The 15,807-nt window shown below is 35.9% G+C and overlaps 1 protein-coding gene across 2 annotated transcripts in view; it reads right to left on the bottom strand.

The window, feature by feature from the left end:
* Nucleotides 1-1,964: 1,964 nt before the first annotated feature.
* Ccs (Copper chaperone for superoxide dismutase) overlaps nucleotides 1,965-15,807 on the bottom strand; it is a 53,995-nt gene continuing 40,152 nt past the window's right edge. For both annotated transcript variants that reach the window (XM_090400541.1, XM_090400542.1), the window contains exons 5-6: nucleotides 13,741-13,922; nucleotides 1,965-2,294 (exon numbers count right to left, since the gene is read on the bottom strand). In XM_090400541.1, coding sequence (XP_090256667.1) covers nucleotides 2,159-2,294; nucleotides 13,741-13,922 — 318 coding nt within the window. In that variant the 3' untranslated portion in view covers nucleotides 1,965-2,158. The remainder of the gene's footprint in view (nucleotides 2,295-13,740; nucleotides 13,923-15,807) is intronic.

Genomic DNA, 15,807 nt, shown 5'->3' with positions numbered 1-15,807 from the left:
CAGGGCATTTCTAATCTTTCTTTTATGATTTATACAGAAAATGCAATTAGAGAATCACTGACAGACAAACTGATTTCAAAAAAGCTATTATTGTACAGACTCCCAAGTCTACATTATATGTTATGAGTACTATAATGAGATCTAAGGTTCAGTATGTAGCAACAACATGAAAGATGACAAAGGGAATATGATGGCATTAACAAGACTTGTAAACTGAACAGAAAGCTAACATGTTCTACCTATAAATAGAATACAGTTCTACAGACATCCTACTTAATTGTCAACTTAAACCTCTGTTTTAAATGCTGAAAACCAAAGATGAGTAGGTAGAAGAGAAGCTATAGTAACACTTTCATAAAAAACATTAATATCTGTCATTTGATTTCAGTGTAGAGTTTAATATTACCAGTTTAAACTATTTTTTTTATTTTATTTTAAAATTTTTATAATTATGAATTAATGCTGTGTCACTTAGTAATTTTCCTGCTCAGTGAGGCTACCATCTTGTTTGCTGGAGGCTAAAAGTAGCTCAAAAAAGTTCCATGCCTGGTGTCCAGCAGGGAAACCATATTATCTAGCATATTACCATACTATTCTTAGACTTTGCCAAAGCGCTTGATAGATTACCACAGAGGATAGGAATAAATAGTAGATTGGTTAGATAGATCAGAGATTGGCTCTCTCTCTCTGAACGATACCAGCAGGTTATGTTTGATGCAGCAGTGTCTCAAAAAAGAAGGGTAACCAGTGGTGCCCCCCCCCTGTTTAACTTGTTTGTAAACAATATATCATGTGACCTAACTGGAGATCTTCAGTTATTTGATGATAATGTAAAGTTGGGAAGAGTTATAAGTAGCACTGCTGAAGCTGAATCACTTCGGGAAAATTTGAATAGACTTTTTACTTAGACAAAAGAGTGGTTGTAGCTTTAATATCAATAAGTGCAAGGTGTTACATTTTGGAGTGTAAAAATATAAGACTGTGTACTATATCAATGGTGCCATAGTGCAGGAAGTGGATGAGATTAGAGATTTGGGAGTAATGGTTGACAGTAGACTGAAGTTTAGAGGGCATATTGCTAGTGTTGCAAAGGCTGCACATTGTAGTGCTGCTATGATAAGAATTACTCTAACATGTAAGGATAAGGAAGTGGTTGTGCCACTTCCTTATAAGGCAATGGTCAGACCACACTTAGATGATTGTGCTCAGATCTGGTCACCTGGCTTTCAATGTGATTTGGAGATATTAGAGAGAGTCTATAGGTGAGTGACTAAGATAATGTAAGGACTTTGGAATGCTGGCTATGGAGAAAGGTTGAAGAAATGTGGATTGAAGAGTTTAGTGGATAGGAAGAAAAGAGGTGATATGATAGAGATGTTTAAGTTAGTGAGAGGATTATAAAAAGAATAGAAGCTGAGAGGGGAAGAATCAGAGGTCATTCCTGGAAGTTATGTAACAGTGTGGTGAAGAGGAGTGCAAGGAGTAGATTTTTTACAGAGATTTTAAGATTCTATATGATAAATATGTTGTCAGCTGAATGAACCTCCCAAGTTGAGTCTGTTGACTATATGCAGGGTGTAATAATAATAATAATCTAACCCTTAATGTACCCACAGTACTCATGTATTATCAGTTTATGACTACTTATGAATGGGATTCACATAAATATATGAATTGCTTATATTGTATTCCAATATCATTTGGTTCAAGTGGATAAGCAATTAATGACTGTTAAATAACAGGCATTAATTGTAGTCATTTCACTGATTTCCATGTCTTTTGGAAGGAATAATGTTAAAAAAATTACTCTCAATTTTGTTAATATTTAAGGAAAACTACTTTTATCTTTCAATTTTATTAGTACAACAACTGTGGATTGAATATGCATATACTCAATAACAGCCATGAGAATTTAAGAAACTGATGTACTTAAATCTGCAGTAAGAAGACCAAAGACGAGATGATTCAGTGATATGGATAATTTTATAAAAATTTGTTTGTATCATACATCATAACTTTGAAAACTTATATACACACACACACACACACACACACACACACACACAGTATATAATATAGTATCCATTAAAATATATTCTGAATATTCTTATGTATTCACATAAGCCAGTTTGACAGTACAGTAAGATAAATCAAGTTATTACAGCTTAGGATTTCGGGTTTTTCCAGCAGTAGGATAATCTCGTTCATTCCATACACTGATTCCATCACAAAGACAGACACGTTTGGGATTCTGAAACAATCCTGCTGAACGAGCAATTATTCCACATGCTAATCTATAAAAACAACAACAAAAAATTACAACAATAACATTTACTTCAAGAATATGAATAATAATTTATTGGAATACAGAAGGATAAATGCAATTACCTAGAAAGAAAATTTCAGTTTATCCAAAAGATCAAAAATTTGATTTGGGACATCATAATCAATTTCCTGATATGTTACCCTAAAGGGGTGTGTATATATACACACACACACACACACACACACACACACACACACACACACACACACACACACACACACACAGACTACATATATGTACTACATGATTAAGTTTACATAATTACTAAGTTCATATCAACAATTTCCCTCCCAGTTAGTCTAATACAAATCAGCAACCCCAATACTGTCATATTTAACATTTTGGTATTTGCACTTCTGACTGAATCAATCCACCCAGATATTGGTCCTCCTCTGGATATTCTTCCTGCCATCTTAGTATCAAACATTTTACTAACCTTTCCTCTCCCATTCTGTTTAAGTGACCATACCATCTTAGATTAACCCTGCTCACACATCCTTGAATATTAACAATGTCAAGTTCTTTCCTAACATGCAGTGCAATTATAGTAGCCTGTGTATCCCTTGACAGTTACATATCAAGAAAATGATGATGTCCTGAGATCAAAATTTTCATCTTTGGATAAAATAAAACATTCTCTCTAGGTTAATATGCTTTGCCATTAACGTTATCTGTTCAGCCCCCAATTTTTTTCAGAATTCTCATATTTGTAGTCTCTCATTTTTGATCGAGTGCTATATTTTTAACCAATTTTTTAGAGTTTAGTGTTTTGGTTAATTTTTCTCTTATAAATTTAATAATTTGGCTCCCCACCATACCAGCTTTGCTTATTCTCTTATACATTTCCATATTTAATTTGCCATCCTCACTACAAATTCGTGTCTAAATAGTTGAAATGCTTTACTTGTTCTATAAATTCTCCATTCAAAACTGAAGTTTTCTCTAATTCTGTTCCTGCATATTTTCATAATTTTGGTCTTTTTATTGCCAATTTTCAATAAATTTATTACAGCTTTTGTTCAATTTAGTCAGAGAATCCCAGCCATTCGCATTGGATGTGTTTAGGAGTACATTATCTGCATAAAGCAAAGAGCTAATTTTGATATCTCTGATTCTAATATCAGATTTAAATGCTTCTTTCTTTTGTAATGCAATCAATGAATGAGGGAAGATAGTATGCACCCTTGTCTTACACCTGATTTTAAATCAAACCATCTTCCAGTGTTTTCTTCAAATCTAACTGCTGACTTACAACTTAAATATATACTATGTATTGCTCTGAATAATGTCCCATTTATCCCATATAACTATAGAGTTTTAAAAACATTTTCTCTGGGCACCTTGTTATATGCTTTTTCCAGATCTACCAAACTTAGGAACAGATCCATGTTATATTCCAATGATTTCTCAACTATTTGACATAAAGTGAAAATCTGATCATCATCATCATCACCATCCAATTCCTGCGATGTACCTCAAAGGGTGTGCAGGATATGATAGTACTACATAAAAAAATTTACATCATTATTAACTTCATATCTACAATTTTCCTCCAAATCAGTCTGTTACCTGTCAAGACTCCAACATTATCAGATCTTATATTTCTATCAAACTCCGCAATTTCTGGTCCCAAGCCCAAATGAGAAAGGAGGAGGGTTGTACTTGTGGCTAGCAACCATAATATGGAAAGAACATATTGCTACAGAAACCTCAACCACTGTTGGAAAACCGACACAAAACCAAGAGGAAGAAGTACTGGGAAAAGAAGCAAGCCAGTGAAAGCCCCATTGGGGAAGCTGACAGGTAGAAAACTCCAAGAAAAAACCTCTTTAGCCCAAAACTTTTAACCAAAATTGGATGCTGGAATATTAGGACTTTGTACAAAAGTGGAAAAGCTAACTTACTAACAAGAGAAATGGAAAGATACAAAATAGAAATACTAGGTCTAAATGAGACAAGATAGAATGGTAGCAGAGAAATTCAACTAACAAACAAATACATTTTATATTCTTGAAACCAGAATGAAGATGACACACATAGCAAAAGTGAAGCTTTTATGCTACAAACAGATGCTAGAAGAGCACTAATTGAATGGAAACCACTTTCTGAAAGAATCATCAAAGCTAGATTTAAAACTATATACAGAAATGTGACTATAATAAACATATATGGACCAACAAACAATGCAAAAACAGAAGAGAAAGAAGACTTCTATGACATGCTGCAAAAAGAAGTAGATGAAGTCAAAAGTAAAGATATGCTTTTAATTATAGGTGACATGAATGCAAAAGTAGGAAATAGTAACGTGGGATATGAATGAATAATGGGAAAAGAAGGTTTAGGAAACTGTAACGAAAAGGGAAATCCTAAAAAGACTTTTGCACTTTCAATGATATGATCATAGGAGGAACTGTATTTACACATAAAGACATCCATAAACAGACTTGGATATCACCTGATAAGAAATCCAAAAACCAAATAGACCATATTTTAATAAACAGACCTTGGAGAACCTCTTTGATGGATGTAAGAGTTTGGAGAGGTGCAGATGCCTTGACCACTTATTGATTGCAAAAATAAAAATGAAACTAAGAAAAATATTTAAAATGCAAGAACCAAAGAATTAAATGCAATATATCCAAACTGAAAAACAAGGATACAAAAGACAAATATAAAGTAACATTAAGGAATAAATATGGAAGCCTTGTAGAACAACATAAGGAAATAGATACTGAAGAGAACTGGGAAAAAATAAAGAATATATTTAATAGTACCACCGAAGAAGTTCTGGGAAGGCAGAGTAGGAATCACAAACAATGGATCTCTGAAGAAACCATCAAATTATGTGAAGAAAAGAAAGCTTTATGGAATACACTAATGCCAAGTACAGAAGAAAACAAAAGTAATAGGATAAATGAAAGATACAGGCTTAAAAACAGACAGATAAAAAAAAGTGCAAGGAAAGATAAGAGTTTTCCTGGAGGAAAATGTGTAAAAAGGCTAAAGCAGCAAGTAAATTTGACCCAAAGAGGTTGTTTGAGATGACAAAAAAGCTAGCTGGGAAGAGTTTTAAAAGAGAAGGGTCTGTAAAAAACAAGGAAAATTACTCACAAATGAAGCACACATAGAAAAAAGATCGGTAGAACATTTCCAAGAAATTTTAAATGGAGAAATAGATAACCTAGAAGAAGAAATACTTAAAATAAGCACAGAACTATAACTCATGCAGTAAAGAAAAAACAAAAAACAATAAAGCAGCTGGGATTGACAATATACAGGCACTGAACTACTTGAAGCAGATATAAACACTACTGTTGAAATGCTACATCTGCTATTTAATCAAATATGGGAAAAGGAAGAATGGCCAGAAGACTGGAATACAGGACTCCTGGTTAAATTGCCAAAAAAGGGAGATATAATAATTTGTAAAAATTGGAGAGGGGATTTCACTTCTAAATGTTGTAAGTAAAGTATTTACTAGAATTTCGCTAGAAAGAATGAAACAAGAAATTGAAACTAAACTGAGGAAAGAACAGGCTGGGTTCAGACCAAACAGATCTTGTATTGATCAGATAATAACATTAAGAATAATTTGTAATAGATTTCACGGTTTGATAGGAACACAGATGATTAAGAAAATAACTATTTATTAACTTAAAAGCTAATATTTCGCTGGTATTATATCCAGCATCTTCAGAGCACACAACAAAGTTTGTTACAAATGCAAAACAACCACAATCCGGTGTAACAGTGGAGCTAGTAAAAGTAATTGCAGCGTGCAACACAAGACTAAAGTCCTAATATGGCGCCATCTAGGTAAAAAAAAAAAAAATAAAAAAATAAATAAATAAAAGTTTTGAAATAGTAGTCCAAATGATAGTCTTAGAAAGTTTGAAAAAATGAAATAAAATAAAAGTAATAAATGTTAATTTTGTCTTAAGATGACTGTCTCCCAAATCTTTGGTAGATTTATGCAGCCATACTTGTTAAGGTTTGGAGTATGTTTTAAGGCTTCTGTTGATTCCAGGAACAACCTCTCTGACCTGTAGAAGCTTCTGTGCATTACTTTTGTTTCTTTCCAATTGATCCTGTGTGCAGGGGTATCCAAAGCATTGTCTGCCAGACCCGACTTGCCATAGCGACAGTGTCGGGTATATTTTTTGTGTTCACTGAGGCGGATGTCCACAGTTCTTCCTGTCTGTCCGTAGTAGGCTTGATGGCAAGAACAGGGCACTTCATAGACTCCTGGATGTGATAAAGGAGTGCATTTGTCTTTAGGTTAACGGATGAGAGTTGCTAATTTTATATAAGATTTAAATTCTGTTTTAAGGCTTCTGTTGATTCCAGGAACAACCTCTGACTTGTAGAAGTTTCTGTGCATTACTTTTGTTTCTTTCCAATTGATCCTGTGTGCAGGGGTATCCAAAGCATTGTCTGCCAAACCCGACTTGCCATAGCGACAGTGTCGGGTATATTTTTTGTGTTCACTGAGGCGGATGTCCACAGTTCTTCCTGTCTGTCCGTAGTAGGCTTGATGGCAAGAACAGGGCACTTCATAGACTCCTGGATGTGATAAAGGAGTGCATTTGTCCTTAGGTGAACGGATGAGAGTTGCTAATTTTATATAAGGTTTAAATACTGTGCGTCTCCTTTATCACATCCAGGAGTCTATGAAGTGCCCTGTTCTTGCCATCAGAACTATGGACATCCGCCTCACTGAACACAAAAAAATATATCCGACACCGTCACTATGGCAAGTCGAGTCTGGCAGACCATGCTTTGGATACCCCTGCACACAGGATCAATTGGAAAGAAACAAAAGTAATGCACAGAAGCTTCTACAAGTCAGAGAGGTTGTTCCTGGAAACAACAGAAGCCTTAAAACATACTCCAAACCTTAACAAGTATGGCTGTATAAATCTACCAAAGATTTGGGAGACAGTCATCTTAAGACCAAATTAACATTTATTACTTTTATTTTATTTCATTTTTTCAAACTTTCTAAGACTACCATTTGGACTACTATTTCAAAACTTTGAACTTTTTATTTATTTTTTTTATTTTTTTAACATAGATGGCACCATATTAGGATTTTAGTCTTGTGTGGCACGTAGCAATTACTTTTACTAGCTCCACTGTTACACCGGATTGTGGTTGTTTTGCATTTGTAACAAACTTTGTGTTGTGTGCTCAGAAGATGCTGGATATAATACCAGCAAAATATTAGCTTTTAAGTTAATAAATAGTTATTTTCTTAATCATCTGTGTTCCTATCAAACCGTGAAATCTATTACAAACATGTCTGACGAACACATAAGCCTATCCACGCGTATTAAGAATAATTGTTGAACAGTCAATAGAGTAGCCTATATTTGGGATTCGTCGACTTCGAACATGCATTTGATAGCATAGACAGAAAGACTATATGGAAGTTAATGAAGCACTATAGGATTCCTCAGAAAATCATAAATATAACAAAGAAAGCTCATGAAAAATACAAAATCCAAATAATAAATAATGGCAAACTATCAGAACCATTTGCAACAAACACAGGAGTAAGACAAGGATGTATACTCTCCCTGACCATCTTTCTGATTGTCATTGACTGGGTGATGAGGAAAACATCTGAAGAAAGAATTGGCATTCAATGGGGATGGCCAAATAAAATCAGTGACCACAAGAATTAGTCTTTGATATTATTATTATTTTGACACCTCCAGGGAGTCTAAAGACTCATCAAGGGAGTGCACCTGCTCTACAGCTCTGTCTCCACCACTCAATCCACCAACTGACCGCAACTACACTAACGCCATTCACCGCCGACCACCACCACCACTGGTATTTCCAGAGACAATCACAAACATCCATGCCCGCGGCGGGATTCGAACCCGCAGTCTTTTGGCTGGAGAGCGGTACGCTAACCACTCTGCTAGACTAGGGAAAACACTAGAACAGGTAGATAACTTTATCTACCTGGGATCAGTGATCAGCACACAAGGAGGAACCAAACAGGACATACAAAATAGAATCCAGAAAGCACAGATTGCATTCAATATGATGAAGAAAATTTGGGGGTCCAAAGAAATAAAATTAAAAACCAAAATTAGGCTCTTCAACACTAATGTTAAACCTGTTTTACTATACGGAGCTGAGACATGGTCACTAAGAAAGGAAAACAAAAATAAAATATAGGTCTACATAAACAAATGCTTGAAGAAGATACTAGGAATATACTGGCAAAATAAAATAACAAACATAGAACTTTGGGAGAGAACAGGTCAAACTAGTATCAGAAATGAAATCACTAAAAGAAAATGGAACTGGATAGCTCACACAATCAAGAACCTAGATAAAGAAATAGCAAAAATTGCACTAGAATGAAATCCCCAAGGCAAGAGACAAACCCAGGATAACATAGAGAAGAGAACTAGAAATAGAGGCAAGGCAGCAGGGACGTTCCTGAAAAGAGATCAAAAAAGAAGAACTGAATAGAGTCAGATGGAAATCGATGGTTGAGGCCCTATGCTCCACAGGGAGCGAAGAGGATAGGTAAGGTAATATTTCTATCATCTAAGGCACTTTTTGCCGTATCAAACCACCTATATCTTGATCTTTCTCTGGGTCTTTTTCCTGCCAACCTGGAAGAGAACACTTGTTTTGATAATCTTTCCTCTCGCATTCTGTTTAAGTGACCATACCACCTGAGATTAGCTCTGCTAACGCATTCCTAGATGTTGACAATGTCAAGTTCTTTTCTAATATCCTTGTTTTTAATATGATATTGCCACTGATGCCATCTGTTCATGCCCCTGATCTTTCTCAGAACTCTCATATCTGCAGTCTCTAGTCTTTGGTCAAGTGTTTTACTTCTGACCCAGCTCTCAGATCCATAAGTTAAAATTGGTTTGAACACTGTTTTGCATACAACTAATTTAGTGTTTTGACTAATTTCTCTCTCATTACATATATTTTTATTCATTTGATTTCCTGCCATACCAGCTTTGTTGATTCTATTGTCTATTTCCATATTTAATTTACCATCTTCACTAAAAATCGTGCCTAAGTAGCTGAAATGTTTTACTTGTTCCACAGGTTTTCCGTTCACAACGCAGTTGACATTTACAACAATTCCGCCTATTATCATTATCTTTGTCTTTTTATTGCTGACCTTCATACCATATCTGTTACAACAGTTATTCGATTTAGTCAGGGAATCTTGCAGACTTGTAGCGGATTTATTTAGAAGTATAACATCTGCATAAAGCAAAGAGCTGATGTTAACATCTCCAATTTTGATATCAGCTTTAATACCACTTTCCTTCATAATGTGATCCATATAGATATTGAATAACAGAAGGGGATAATATACATCCTTGTTTGACACCAGATTTAACATTAAACCACCTTCCTGTACTTCCTTCATTCTAACTGCTGACTTACAACTCAAATAAAGACTAAATATTGCTTGATATATTGGCACCTCGTCATATGCCTTTACCAGATCTACGAAACTTAAATACAGATCTTTGTTATATTCCCATGATTTCTCAACTATTTGTTGTACAGTGAAAATCTGATCCTGACAGCATCTATTTGGTCTAAATCCAGCTTGTTCTTTACCAAGCTTTTCTTCCACAATCCTTTTCAACCTTTTTCAAGTATACTTGTGTAAATCTTACCAGGAACACTCGGAACACTCAGTAGAGAAATAATACCTCTGCAATTCCCACATTCAGTTTTATTTCCCTTTTTATATATGGGTACTATGAGAGCTCTTCTCTAATCATCCAGAATTCATCCCTCTGTCTAGGCCTTCTGAACTATGCAGTACAGCCACTGTAAAACTTTTATACCTCTATACTTCAGCATTTGTTGTCAAACATCATCTACTCCTGCTGCCTTTCCATATTTCAGGCCTTTGATGGCTTTTTCTACTTCAAGTATGGATGTGTATTCTTGACTGCATGCCTGTTGAGTGTTTTTTACCACTGTGCTATCACTGCTTGTTTTATTTACCAATTTTTTCAAAGTAATTACTCCATACTTCAAGGATATCTTTTTCTCCAGTTTTCATGTCACCTTTATCATCTCTAATTCCTTTTACAGCACTCTTTCCTTCATTTCTGAGCTTCAAAACCCTCCAGAACATCTTGCCACCTTCTTGATATTTATTTTCTATGTTCTTATCAAAGTCTTCACATGACTTTGGTTTAGCTAGTTTTACACACTGTTTAGCTTTCTTACATTTGTGTCTGTATTCTCTAAGAGCACAAGCTAACTTATTTGCCAGGAACTTTTAATATGCTTTCTTCTTTTCCTTCACTGCTTCTTTAACTTCCTCTGTCCACCATGGAGTTCTGATTTTTCTATCCTTGCAGACAACCTCACCACATGCCTCTCTGGTTGAATCAATCAGTGTTTCCTTTAGGCTTGCCACCGAATCTCCAAGATTTGGTTCCTGTTCTCAAACTCTTTCATTTTTTCTTGAATAATAATTGTGTATTTTAGTCTACAGTTCATATTTGCTTTAAAACTTTCATACATGTTCTTCTTTTCAATATGCAATTCACTTTTATCCAGCTCAAGATTAAATGGTGATCACTTCCAATTTCAAATCCTATGTACACTCTGGTGTCCTGCACCAGAAAGAAAACATCACTATCTCATTGACTATGTTATTGTTGATAGTTAGTCAAAACAGTGTGTTTTGACGAACTGGCACTATAACTCAATTTAATGTGGAAAAATGTAAGGTTTTGCATTTTGGGGTGAAAAGATTAGCAGCAATATATCACATTGGTGGAACTGTACTCCAGGAGATTGACGAGACCAGGAATTTGGGAGTGTTGGTGGATAGGGAGTTGAAGTTTAGGGGACACATCGCAAAAGTGGCAAAATCAGCTCATCAAATCACTCGGCTGCCGAAAAACACTTTAACGAGCAGAGACAAACAGGTTATTGTTCCTCTGTATCGAACCTTGATAAGACCCCATCTAGACTACTGTGCCCAGATATGGGCGCCAGGGTTTCTTCTTGATGGGGAGGAGGTGGAGAGGATCCAGAGACGAGTGACCAAGATGATAGCAGGTCTGTGGAATGAACCTTATGAGAACAGGTTGAAGATTTGTGGGTTGCAAAAATTGGTCGATAGGTGGAAAAGATGTGATATGATTGGGACATTCAAATTACTGAAGGGTTTCTATAAGATTAATTCAGAAGATATTTTTGAGAATAGGACTGATAGTGGGAGGACTAGGGGGCCATCCATGGAAGCTTGGTAAGAGTGTGGTTAGCAAGGGTGTTAGAGCTAGGTTTTTTACTTGGAGAGTGGTAAATGAGTGGAATAAGCTGCCCGAGTCTGTTCTGGGTGCCATGACTGCAAACGAGTTCAAGATGAAGTATGATAGATACTGTGCGAATGTTGAATAGTTGTTCTTGACATGATGTTGGGCCTCCCTCAATGAGGCTAAGGACTCCTTGGAGGTGCCCATAATAATAATAATAACTTGGCTTCTAATGAAACAGTTGACACAACACTAATGAAGGTTGCCACTTTCGAAAAGAAAAAGATACAACAGGCCGGGCCACTAGTTTCTTCTATTTTTGAAACGTTCGGTTTCTTTTTGGACAGAGGGTGTAAAATCATCCCTTGTTTTTTGTTACACTGTAGAGGATGCTTTATCATTTCAGCTAATTATGTGAATGCTCTTGAGTAAAAACAGTAATCTATATGGAGCATTTTATTTTGCTGCCATTCTACTTGATGCTTTGTATTATCTATTGTATGTGCTTCAAGTCCTGATTTGTGCTTTCTTTCATTCTCAACATTCTTGATGTGTTCCAATCAGCACATCTCCTCAGATCTTCCTTTATATAGTGCAACCCACAACTGCAAATGATCTTGCAGACGTATTTTTTAAGTGGCGAATGTAGTTGTTTAAGAGGTTTCAGATGATTGTAGATTTTGTTGATTCGATAGAAAACGACTTTAAATTTTTTTTTTTTTTTTGGCAAAGCAATCTTGTTTATCTGCAATTGATTTATATATGGAAGAATCACTGCTCCTTGTCTGTGCAGTTAGCCTAGTAGCTATGCACTTCGCATCTGTATGCGTGGGGAAGCAGTGTCCTAAGTTCGATTCCCGTCAACGACGTGAAGAGCTTAAGGATCTTTCTCAGCCATAGCCAAGTTAGCCAGTCTTGGGCATGGACAGCAGGTCCCCCCCCCCCCCGTTTATCTGGGGTTTTACATCCCACAAGCAGGCAAACCGGTCCCTTGTACACATAGGATCCCTCATTAGGAGGACTCAACCAGTCCTAAGGGGCAGTCGAGGAACGAGGGGAAACCCCACACGAATAAAATAAAAAAACTGCTCTTTATGTTCTTGGTTTATTTTTGTCCTTCTGTTTGTTTTGGAGGTTGAGATAAATTTTTTTTTTTTTACTAATCTTCTGTTGGAAATGCGAAAACGGCTTTTAGACTTTTTTTTTTTTTTTGGCAATGCTGTATGATTAAATTGTGTGTTAAACTGAATGACAGTGCTACTAAAATGTTCAATAAAATTAAGCGGGCATATGGAATGATTCTTTATCACATGCTCATGTGTTTAAATGGCAGAAGTTATTTTTGGAGGGAAGAGAAAGTCCAAAATGAAAACCATGATTGTCGTCTTTTCAGTAGCACAGGGCATGGTCCATTGAGAATTTCTACCTCCTAGAGCAATTATAAATAAAATTTACTACAAAGAAGTCTTTAAACAGTTACAAAAACTTGTCTTATGGGTGAGTCCTAAGATTGCAAATGATTCACGAATATAAAGCCAAAAAATGCATTTCAGTGTTGGAACAGACACCGTACTTGCCTGACCTCCATGTGACTCTTTTCTCCAACCTCAAAATAAGATGAAAGGTACCCATTTTGAGACTGAAGAAAACATCCAAAGAGCCATGACAGGGGTCATAAATGAACACAGAAGAGGACTTCCAATCCTGTTATTCTGCATGGAAGGAACACTGTAACCAGTCTTTTGTGTGCAAAAGGGGGCAGGGTTACTTTGAAGGTGACCACAATGAATCAGATGATTAATTCAAAGACTATTTTATATGAATTTTGCCTCATTACTTTTCTGGTAAAATTGTAAATAATTCCTACCCTAAAAGATGAGTGAAATAAGATTGCCAAAGAGTTGCTTAACACCACCATACGGTGTTATGCAATTCTCTGTATATTTGGGTGCTTATAAATATTGAGAACTAGTTATCAAAACAAAGAACTAAAAAGAAAAACTGTTACTTCGAAATTGGCTTGAGAGCTAAAATTTCAACAAATCAATTTGAGTTAGACCACACTAGTCTAAATTTCTTATGAATAAAATTTTGCATTATGCAATAGCATGTGAATGTTACACAACTTACCGGGTTCCTGAATTTCCATCAATGATAGATAAACTGTTCTTTCCTTTACCTAAATCGTCTCTTTCTGCTGTAACTACCAGAGATCGGCCAATCACATCCCACAATTTCACAACAGGATCTTCTTTTCTGAATACTGCCCTTCCATTTTCATCTGCTGTTATATTGCCCAAGTCACCATAATGCTTTAAGAAGGAAAAATAAATCAGAACATTAACAATGGGTATAGATTAATTTTCTGCCTTTATTAAAATTAAAAATTTCACAGTAATGATGACAATAGCGAGTAATATGCAAAGGTGATTTTTGAAATCCTCACATCATAATGTTAAACAACTTGGCTTCTTCAAATCTTAAATGCTTTGACATGATGGTTAATCCTATATGCATAGCATATTATGTGTATAAAGTGTTTGTATTCTCTGACCAGTTTGTCTATTGTGGTATGAAAAACCCTGCCCATCACTGTATGAGACTAGTTCATTTATCTTCAGCTTAAAAAAAGCTCTTATAAAAGTTCATTTATCTTCAGCTTAAAAAAAGCTCTTATAAAAGTTCATTTATCTTCAGCTTAAAAAAAGCTCTTATAAAAGTTCATTGCACATATAAGATTTGAACCCAGGTCTTTCCAACTAAAGAGCACTGTCAAAACCAACTGTGCTACAGAGGTTCTTGAAATTTTGTACTAATTTCCAATATTTTTACAAAAGTAAACTATGTCAGCTTGATAAAAGTCTACATGTGTTGTCATTATCAAACATGTGCAATTTTGCATGAATTTTGATAAAATATTACTATTACTATTATTACGGGCAACTCCAGGGAGTCATTGGACTCATCGAGGGAGGCCCCAAATCATATTCATCACAACTATTTGACATTCATACAGTATCTATCATACCTCGCCTTAAACTCATTCACTGTTACAGCATCCACCACAGACTCAGGGAGCGCATTCCACTCATTCACTACTCTAAAAGTAAAGAACCCAGCTCTAACACCTTTACTAACCACACTTTTGCCCAGTTTCCATGGATGTCCCCTAGTCCTCCCACAACCAGCCCTGTTCTCAAAAATATCTTCTGAATCAATTTTATAGAAACCCTTCAGTAATTTGAATGTCGCAATCATATCTCCCCTCCTCCGCCTATCAACCAATTTTTGCAACCCACAAATCCTCAACCTGTTCTCATACGGTTCATTCCACAGACCTGCTATCATCTTGGTCACTCGCCTCTGGATCCCCTCCACCTCCTCCCCATCAAGAGGAAACCTAGGTGACCAAATCTGAGCACAGTAGTCTAGATGGGGTCTTATCAAGGCTCGATACAGAGGAACAATAACCTGCTTGTCTCTGCTTGTCATCGTATTCTTCAGCAACCAAGTGATTTGATGAGCTGTTTTGGTCACTTTTGCAATGTGTCCCCTAAATTTCAATTCCTTATCTACCAACACTCCTAAATCTCGTGCCTCATCAATTTCCTGGAGCAGGGTTCCACCAATGCAGTAAACTGCCGCCAATCTTTTCACCCCAAAATGCATAACCTTACATTTTGCCACATTAAACTGACATCCATTCTCCTTAGCCCAGACCTCCAATCTATCCAAATCATCCTGCAAAATTTTGACGTCATCTGCATTCACTATTGCCCTACCCAACTTCGCATCATCCGCAAACAAATGAACTGTTCCTCTCAGATCATTTCCTATATCATTTATGAACAAATTAAACAGCAGTGGTCCAAGAACAGATCCTTGTGGCACACCACTAGTCACAGGCCGTCTTGTGGACTCTACTCTAAATATGCATATAAAAAGGTACAAAATTTATTAAGAAAGTTTGAAAATGTATAAATTAAAAAGAAACATCAATAAATCAGACGGTTAACAATGTTACTTAATTAATTTTGACAATTTAAACTAACAAAATTAAGAAAAAGCAAATTATGTCTATAGTCCTTATGCCAGAATGACTAGATTCAAATGCAAATTCTGTCAATCACCAGTTGCATCAGTCTTGGGACTGGTAGCTCAGCAGCAATTTCCTCCATTCCGCTCCGTCATTGGCTT

This window comes from Typopeltis vanoorti, chromosome 11 (assembly GCF_054136105.1).
Source record: "Typopeltis vanoorti isolate ZY-2024b chromosome 11, IOZ_Tvanoo_1.0, whole genome shotgun sequence".
Taxonomy (NCBI): Eukaryota; Metazoa; Arthropoda; class Arachnida; order Uropygi; family Thelyphonidae; genus Typopeltis; species Typopeltis vanoorti.
This window is presented reverse-complemented; position numbering and strand designations above follow the sequence as displayed.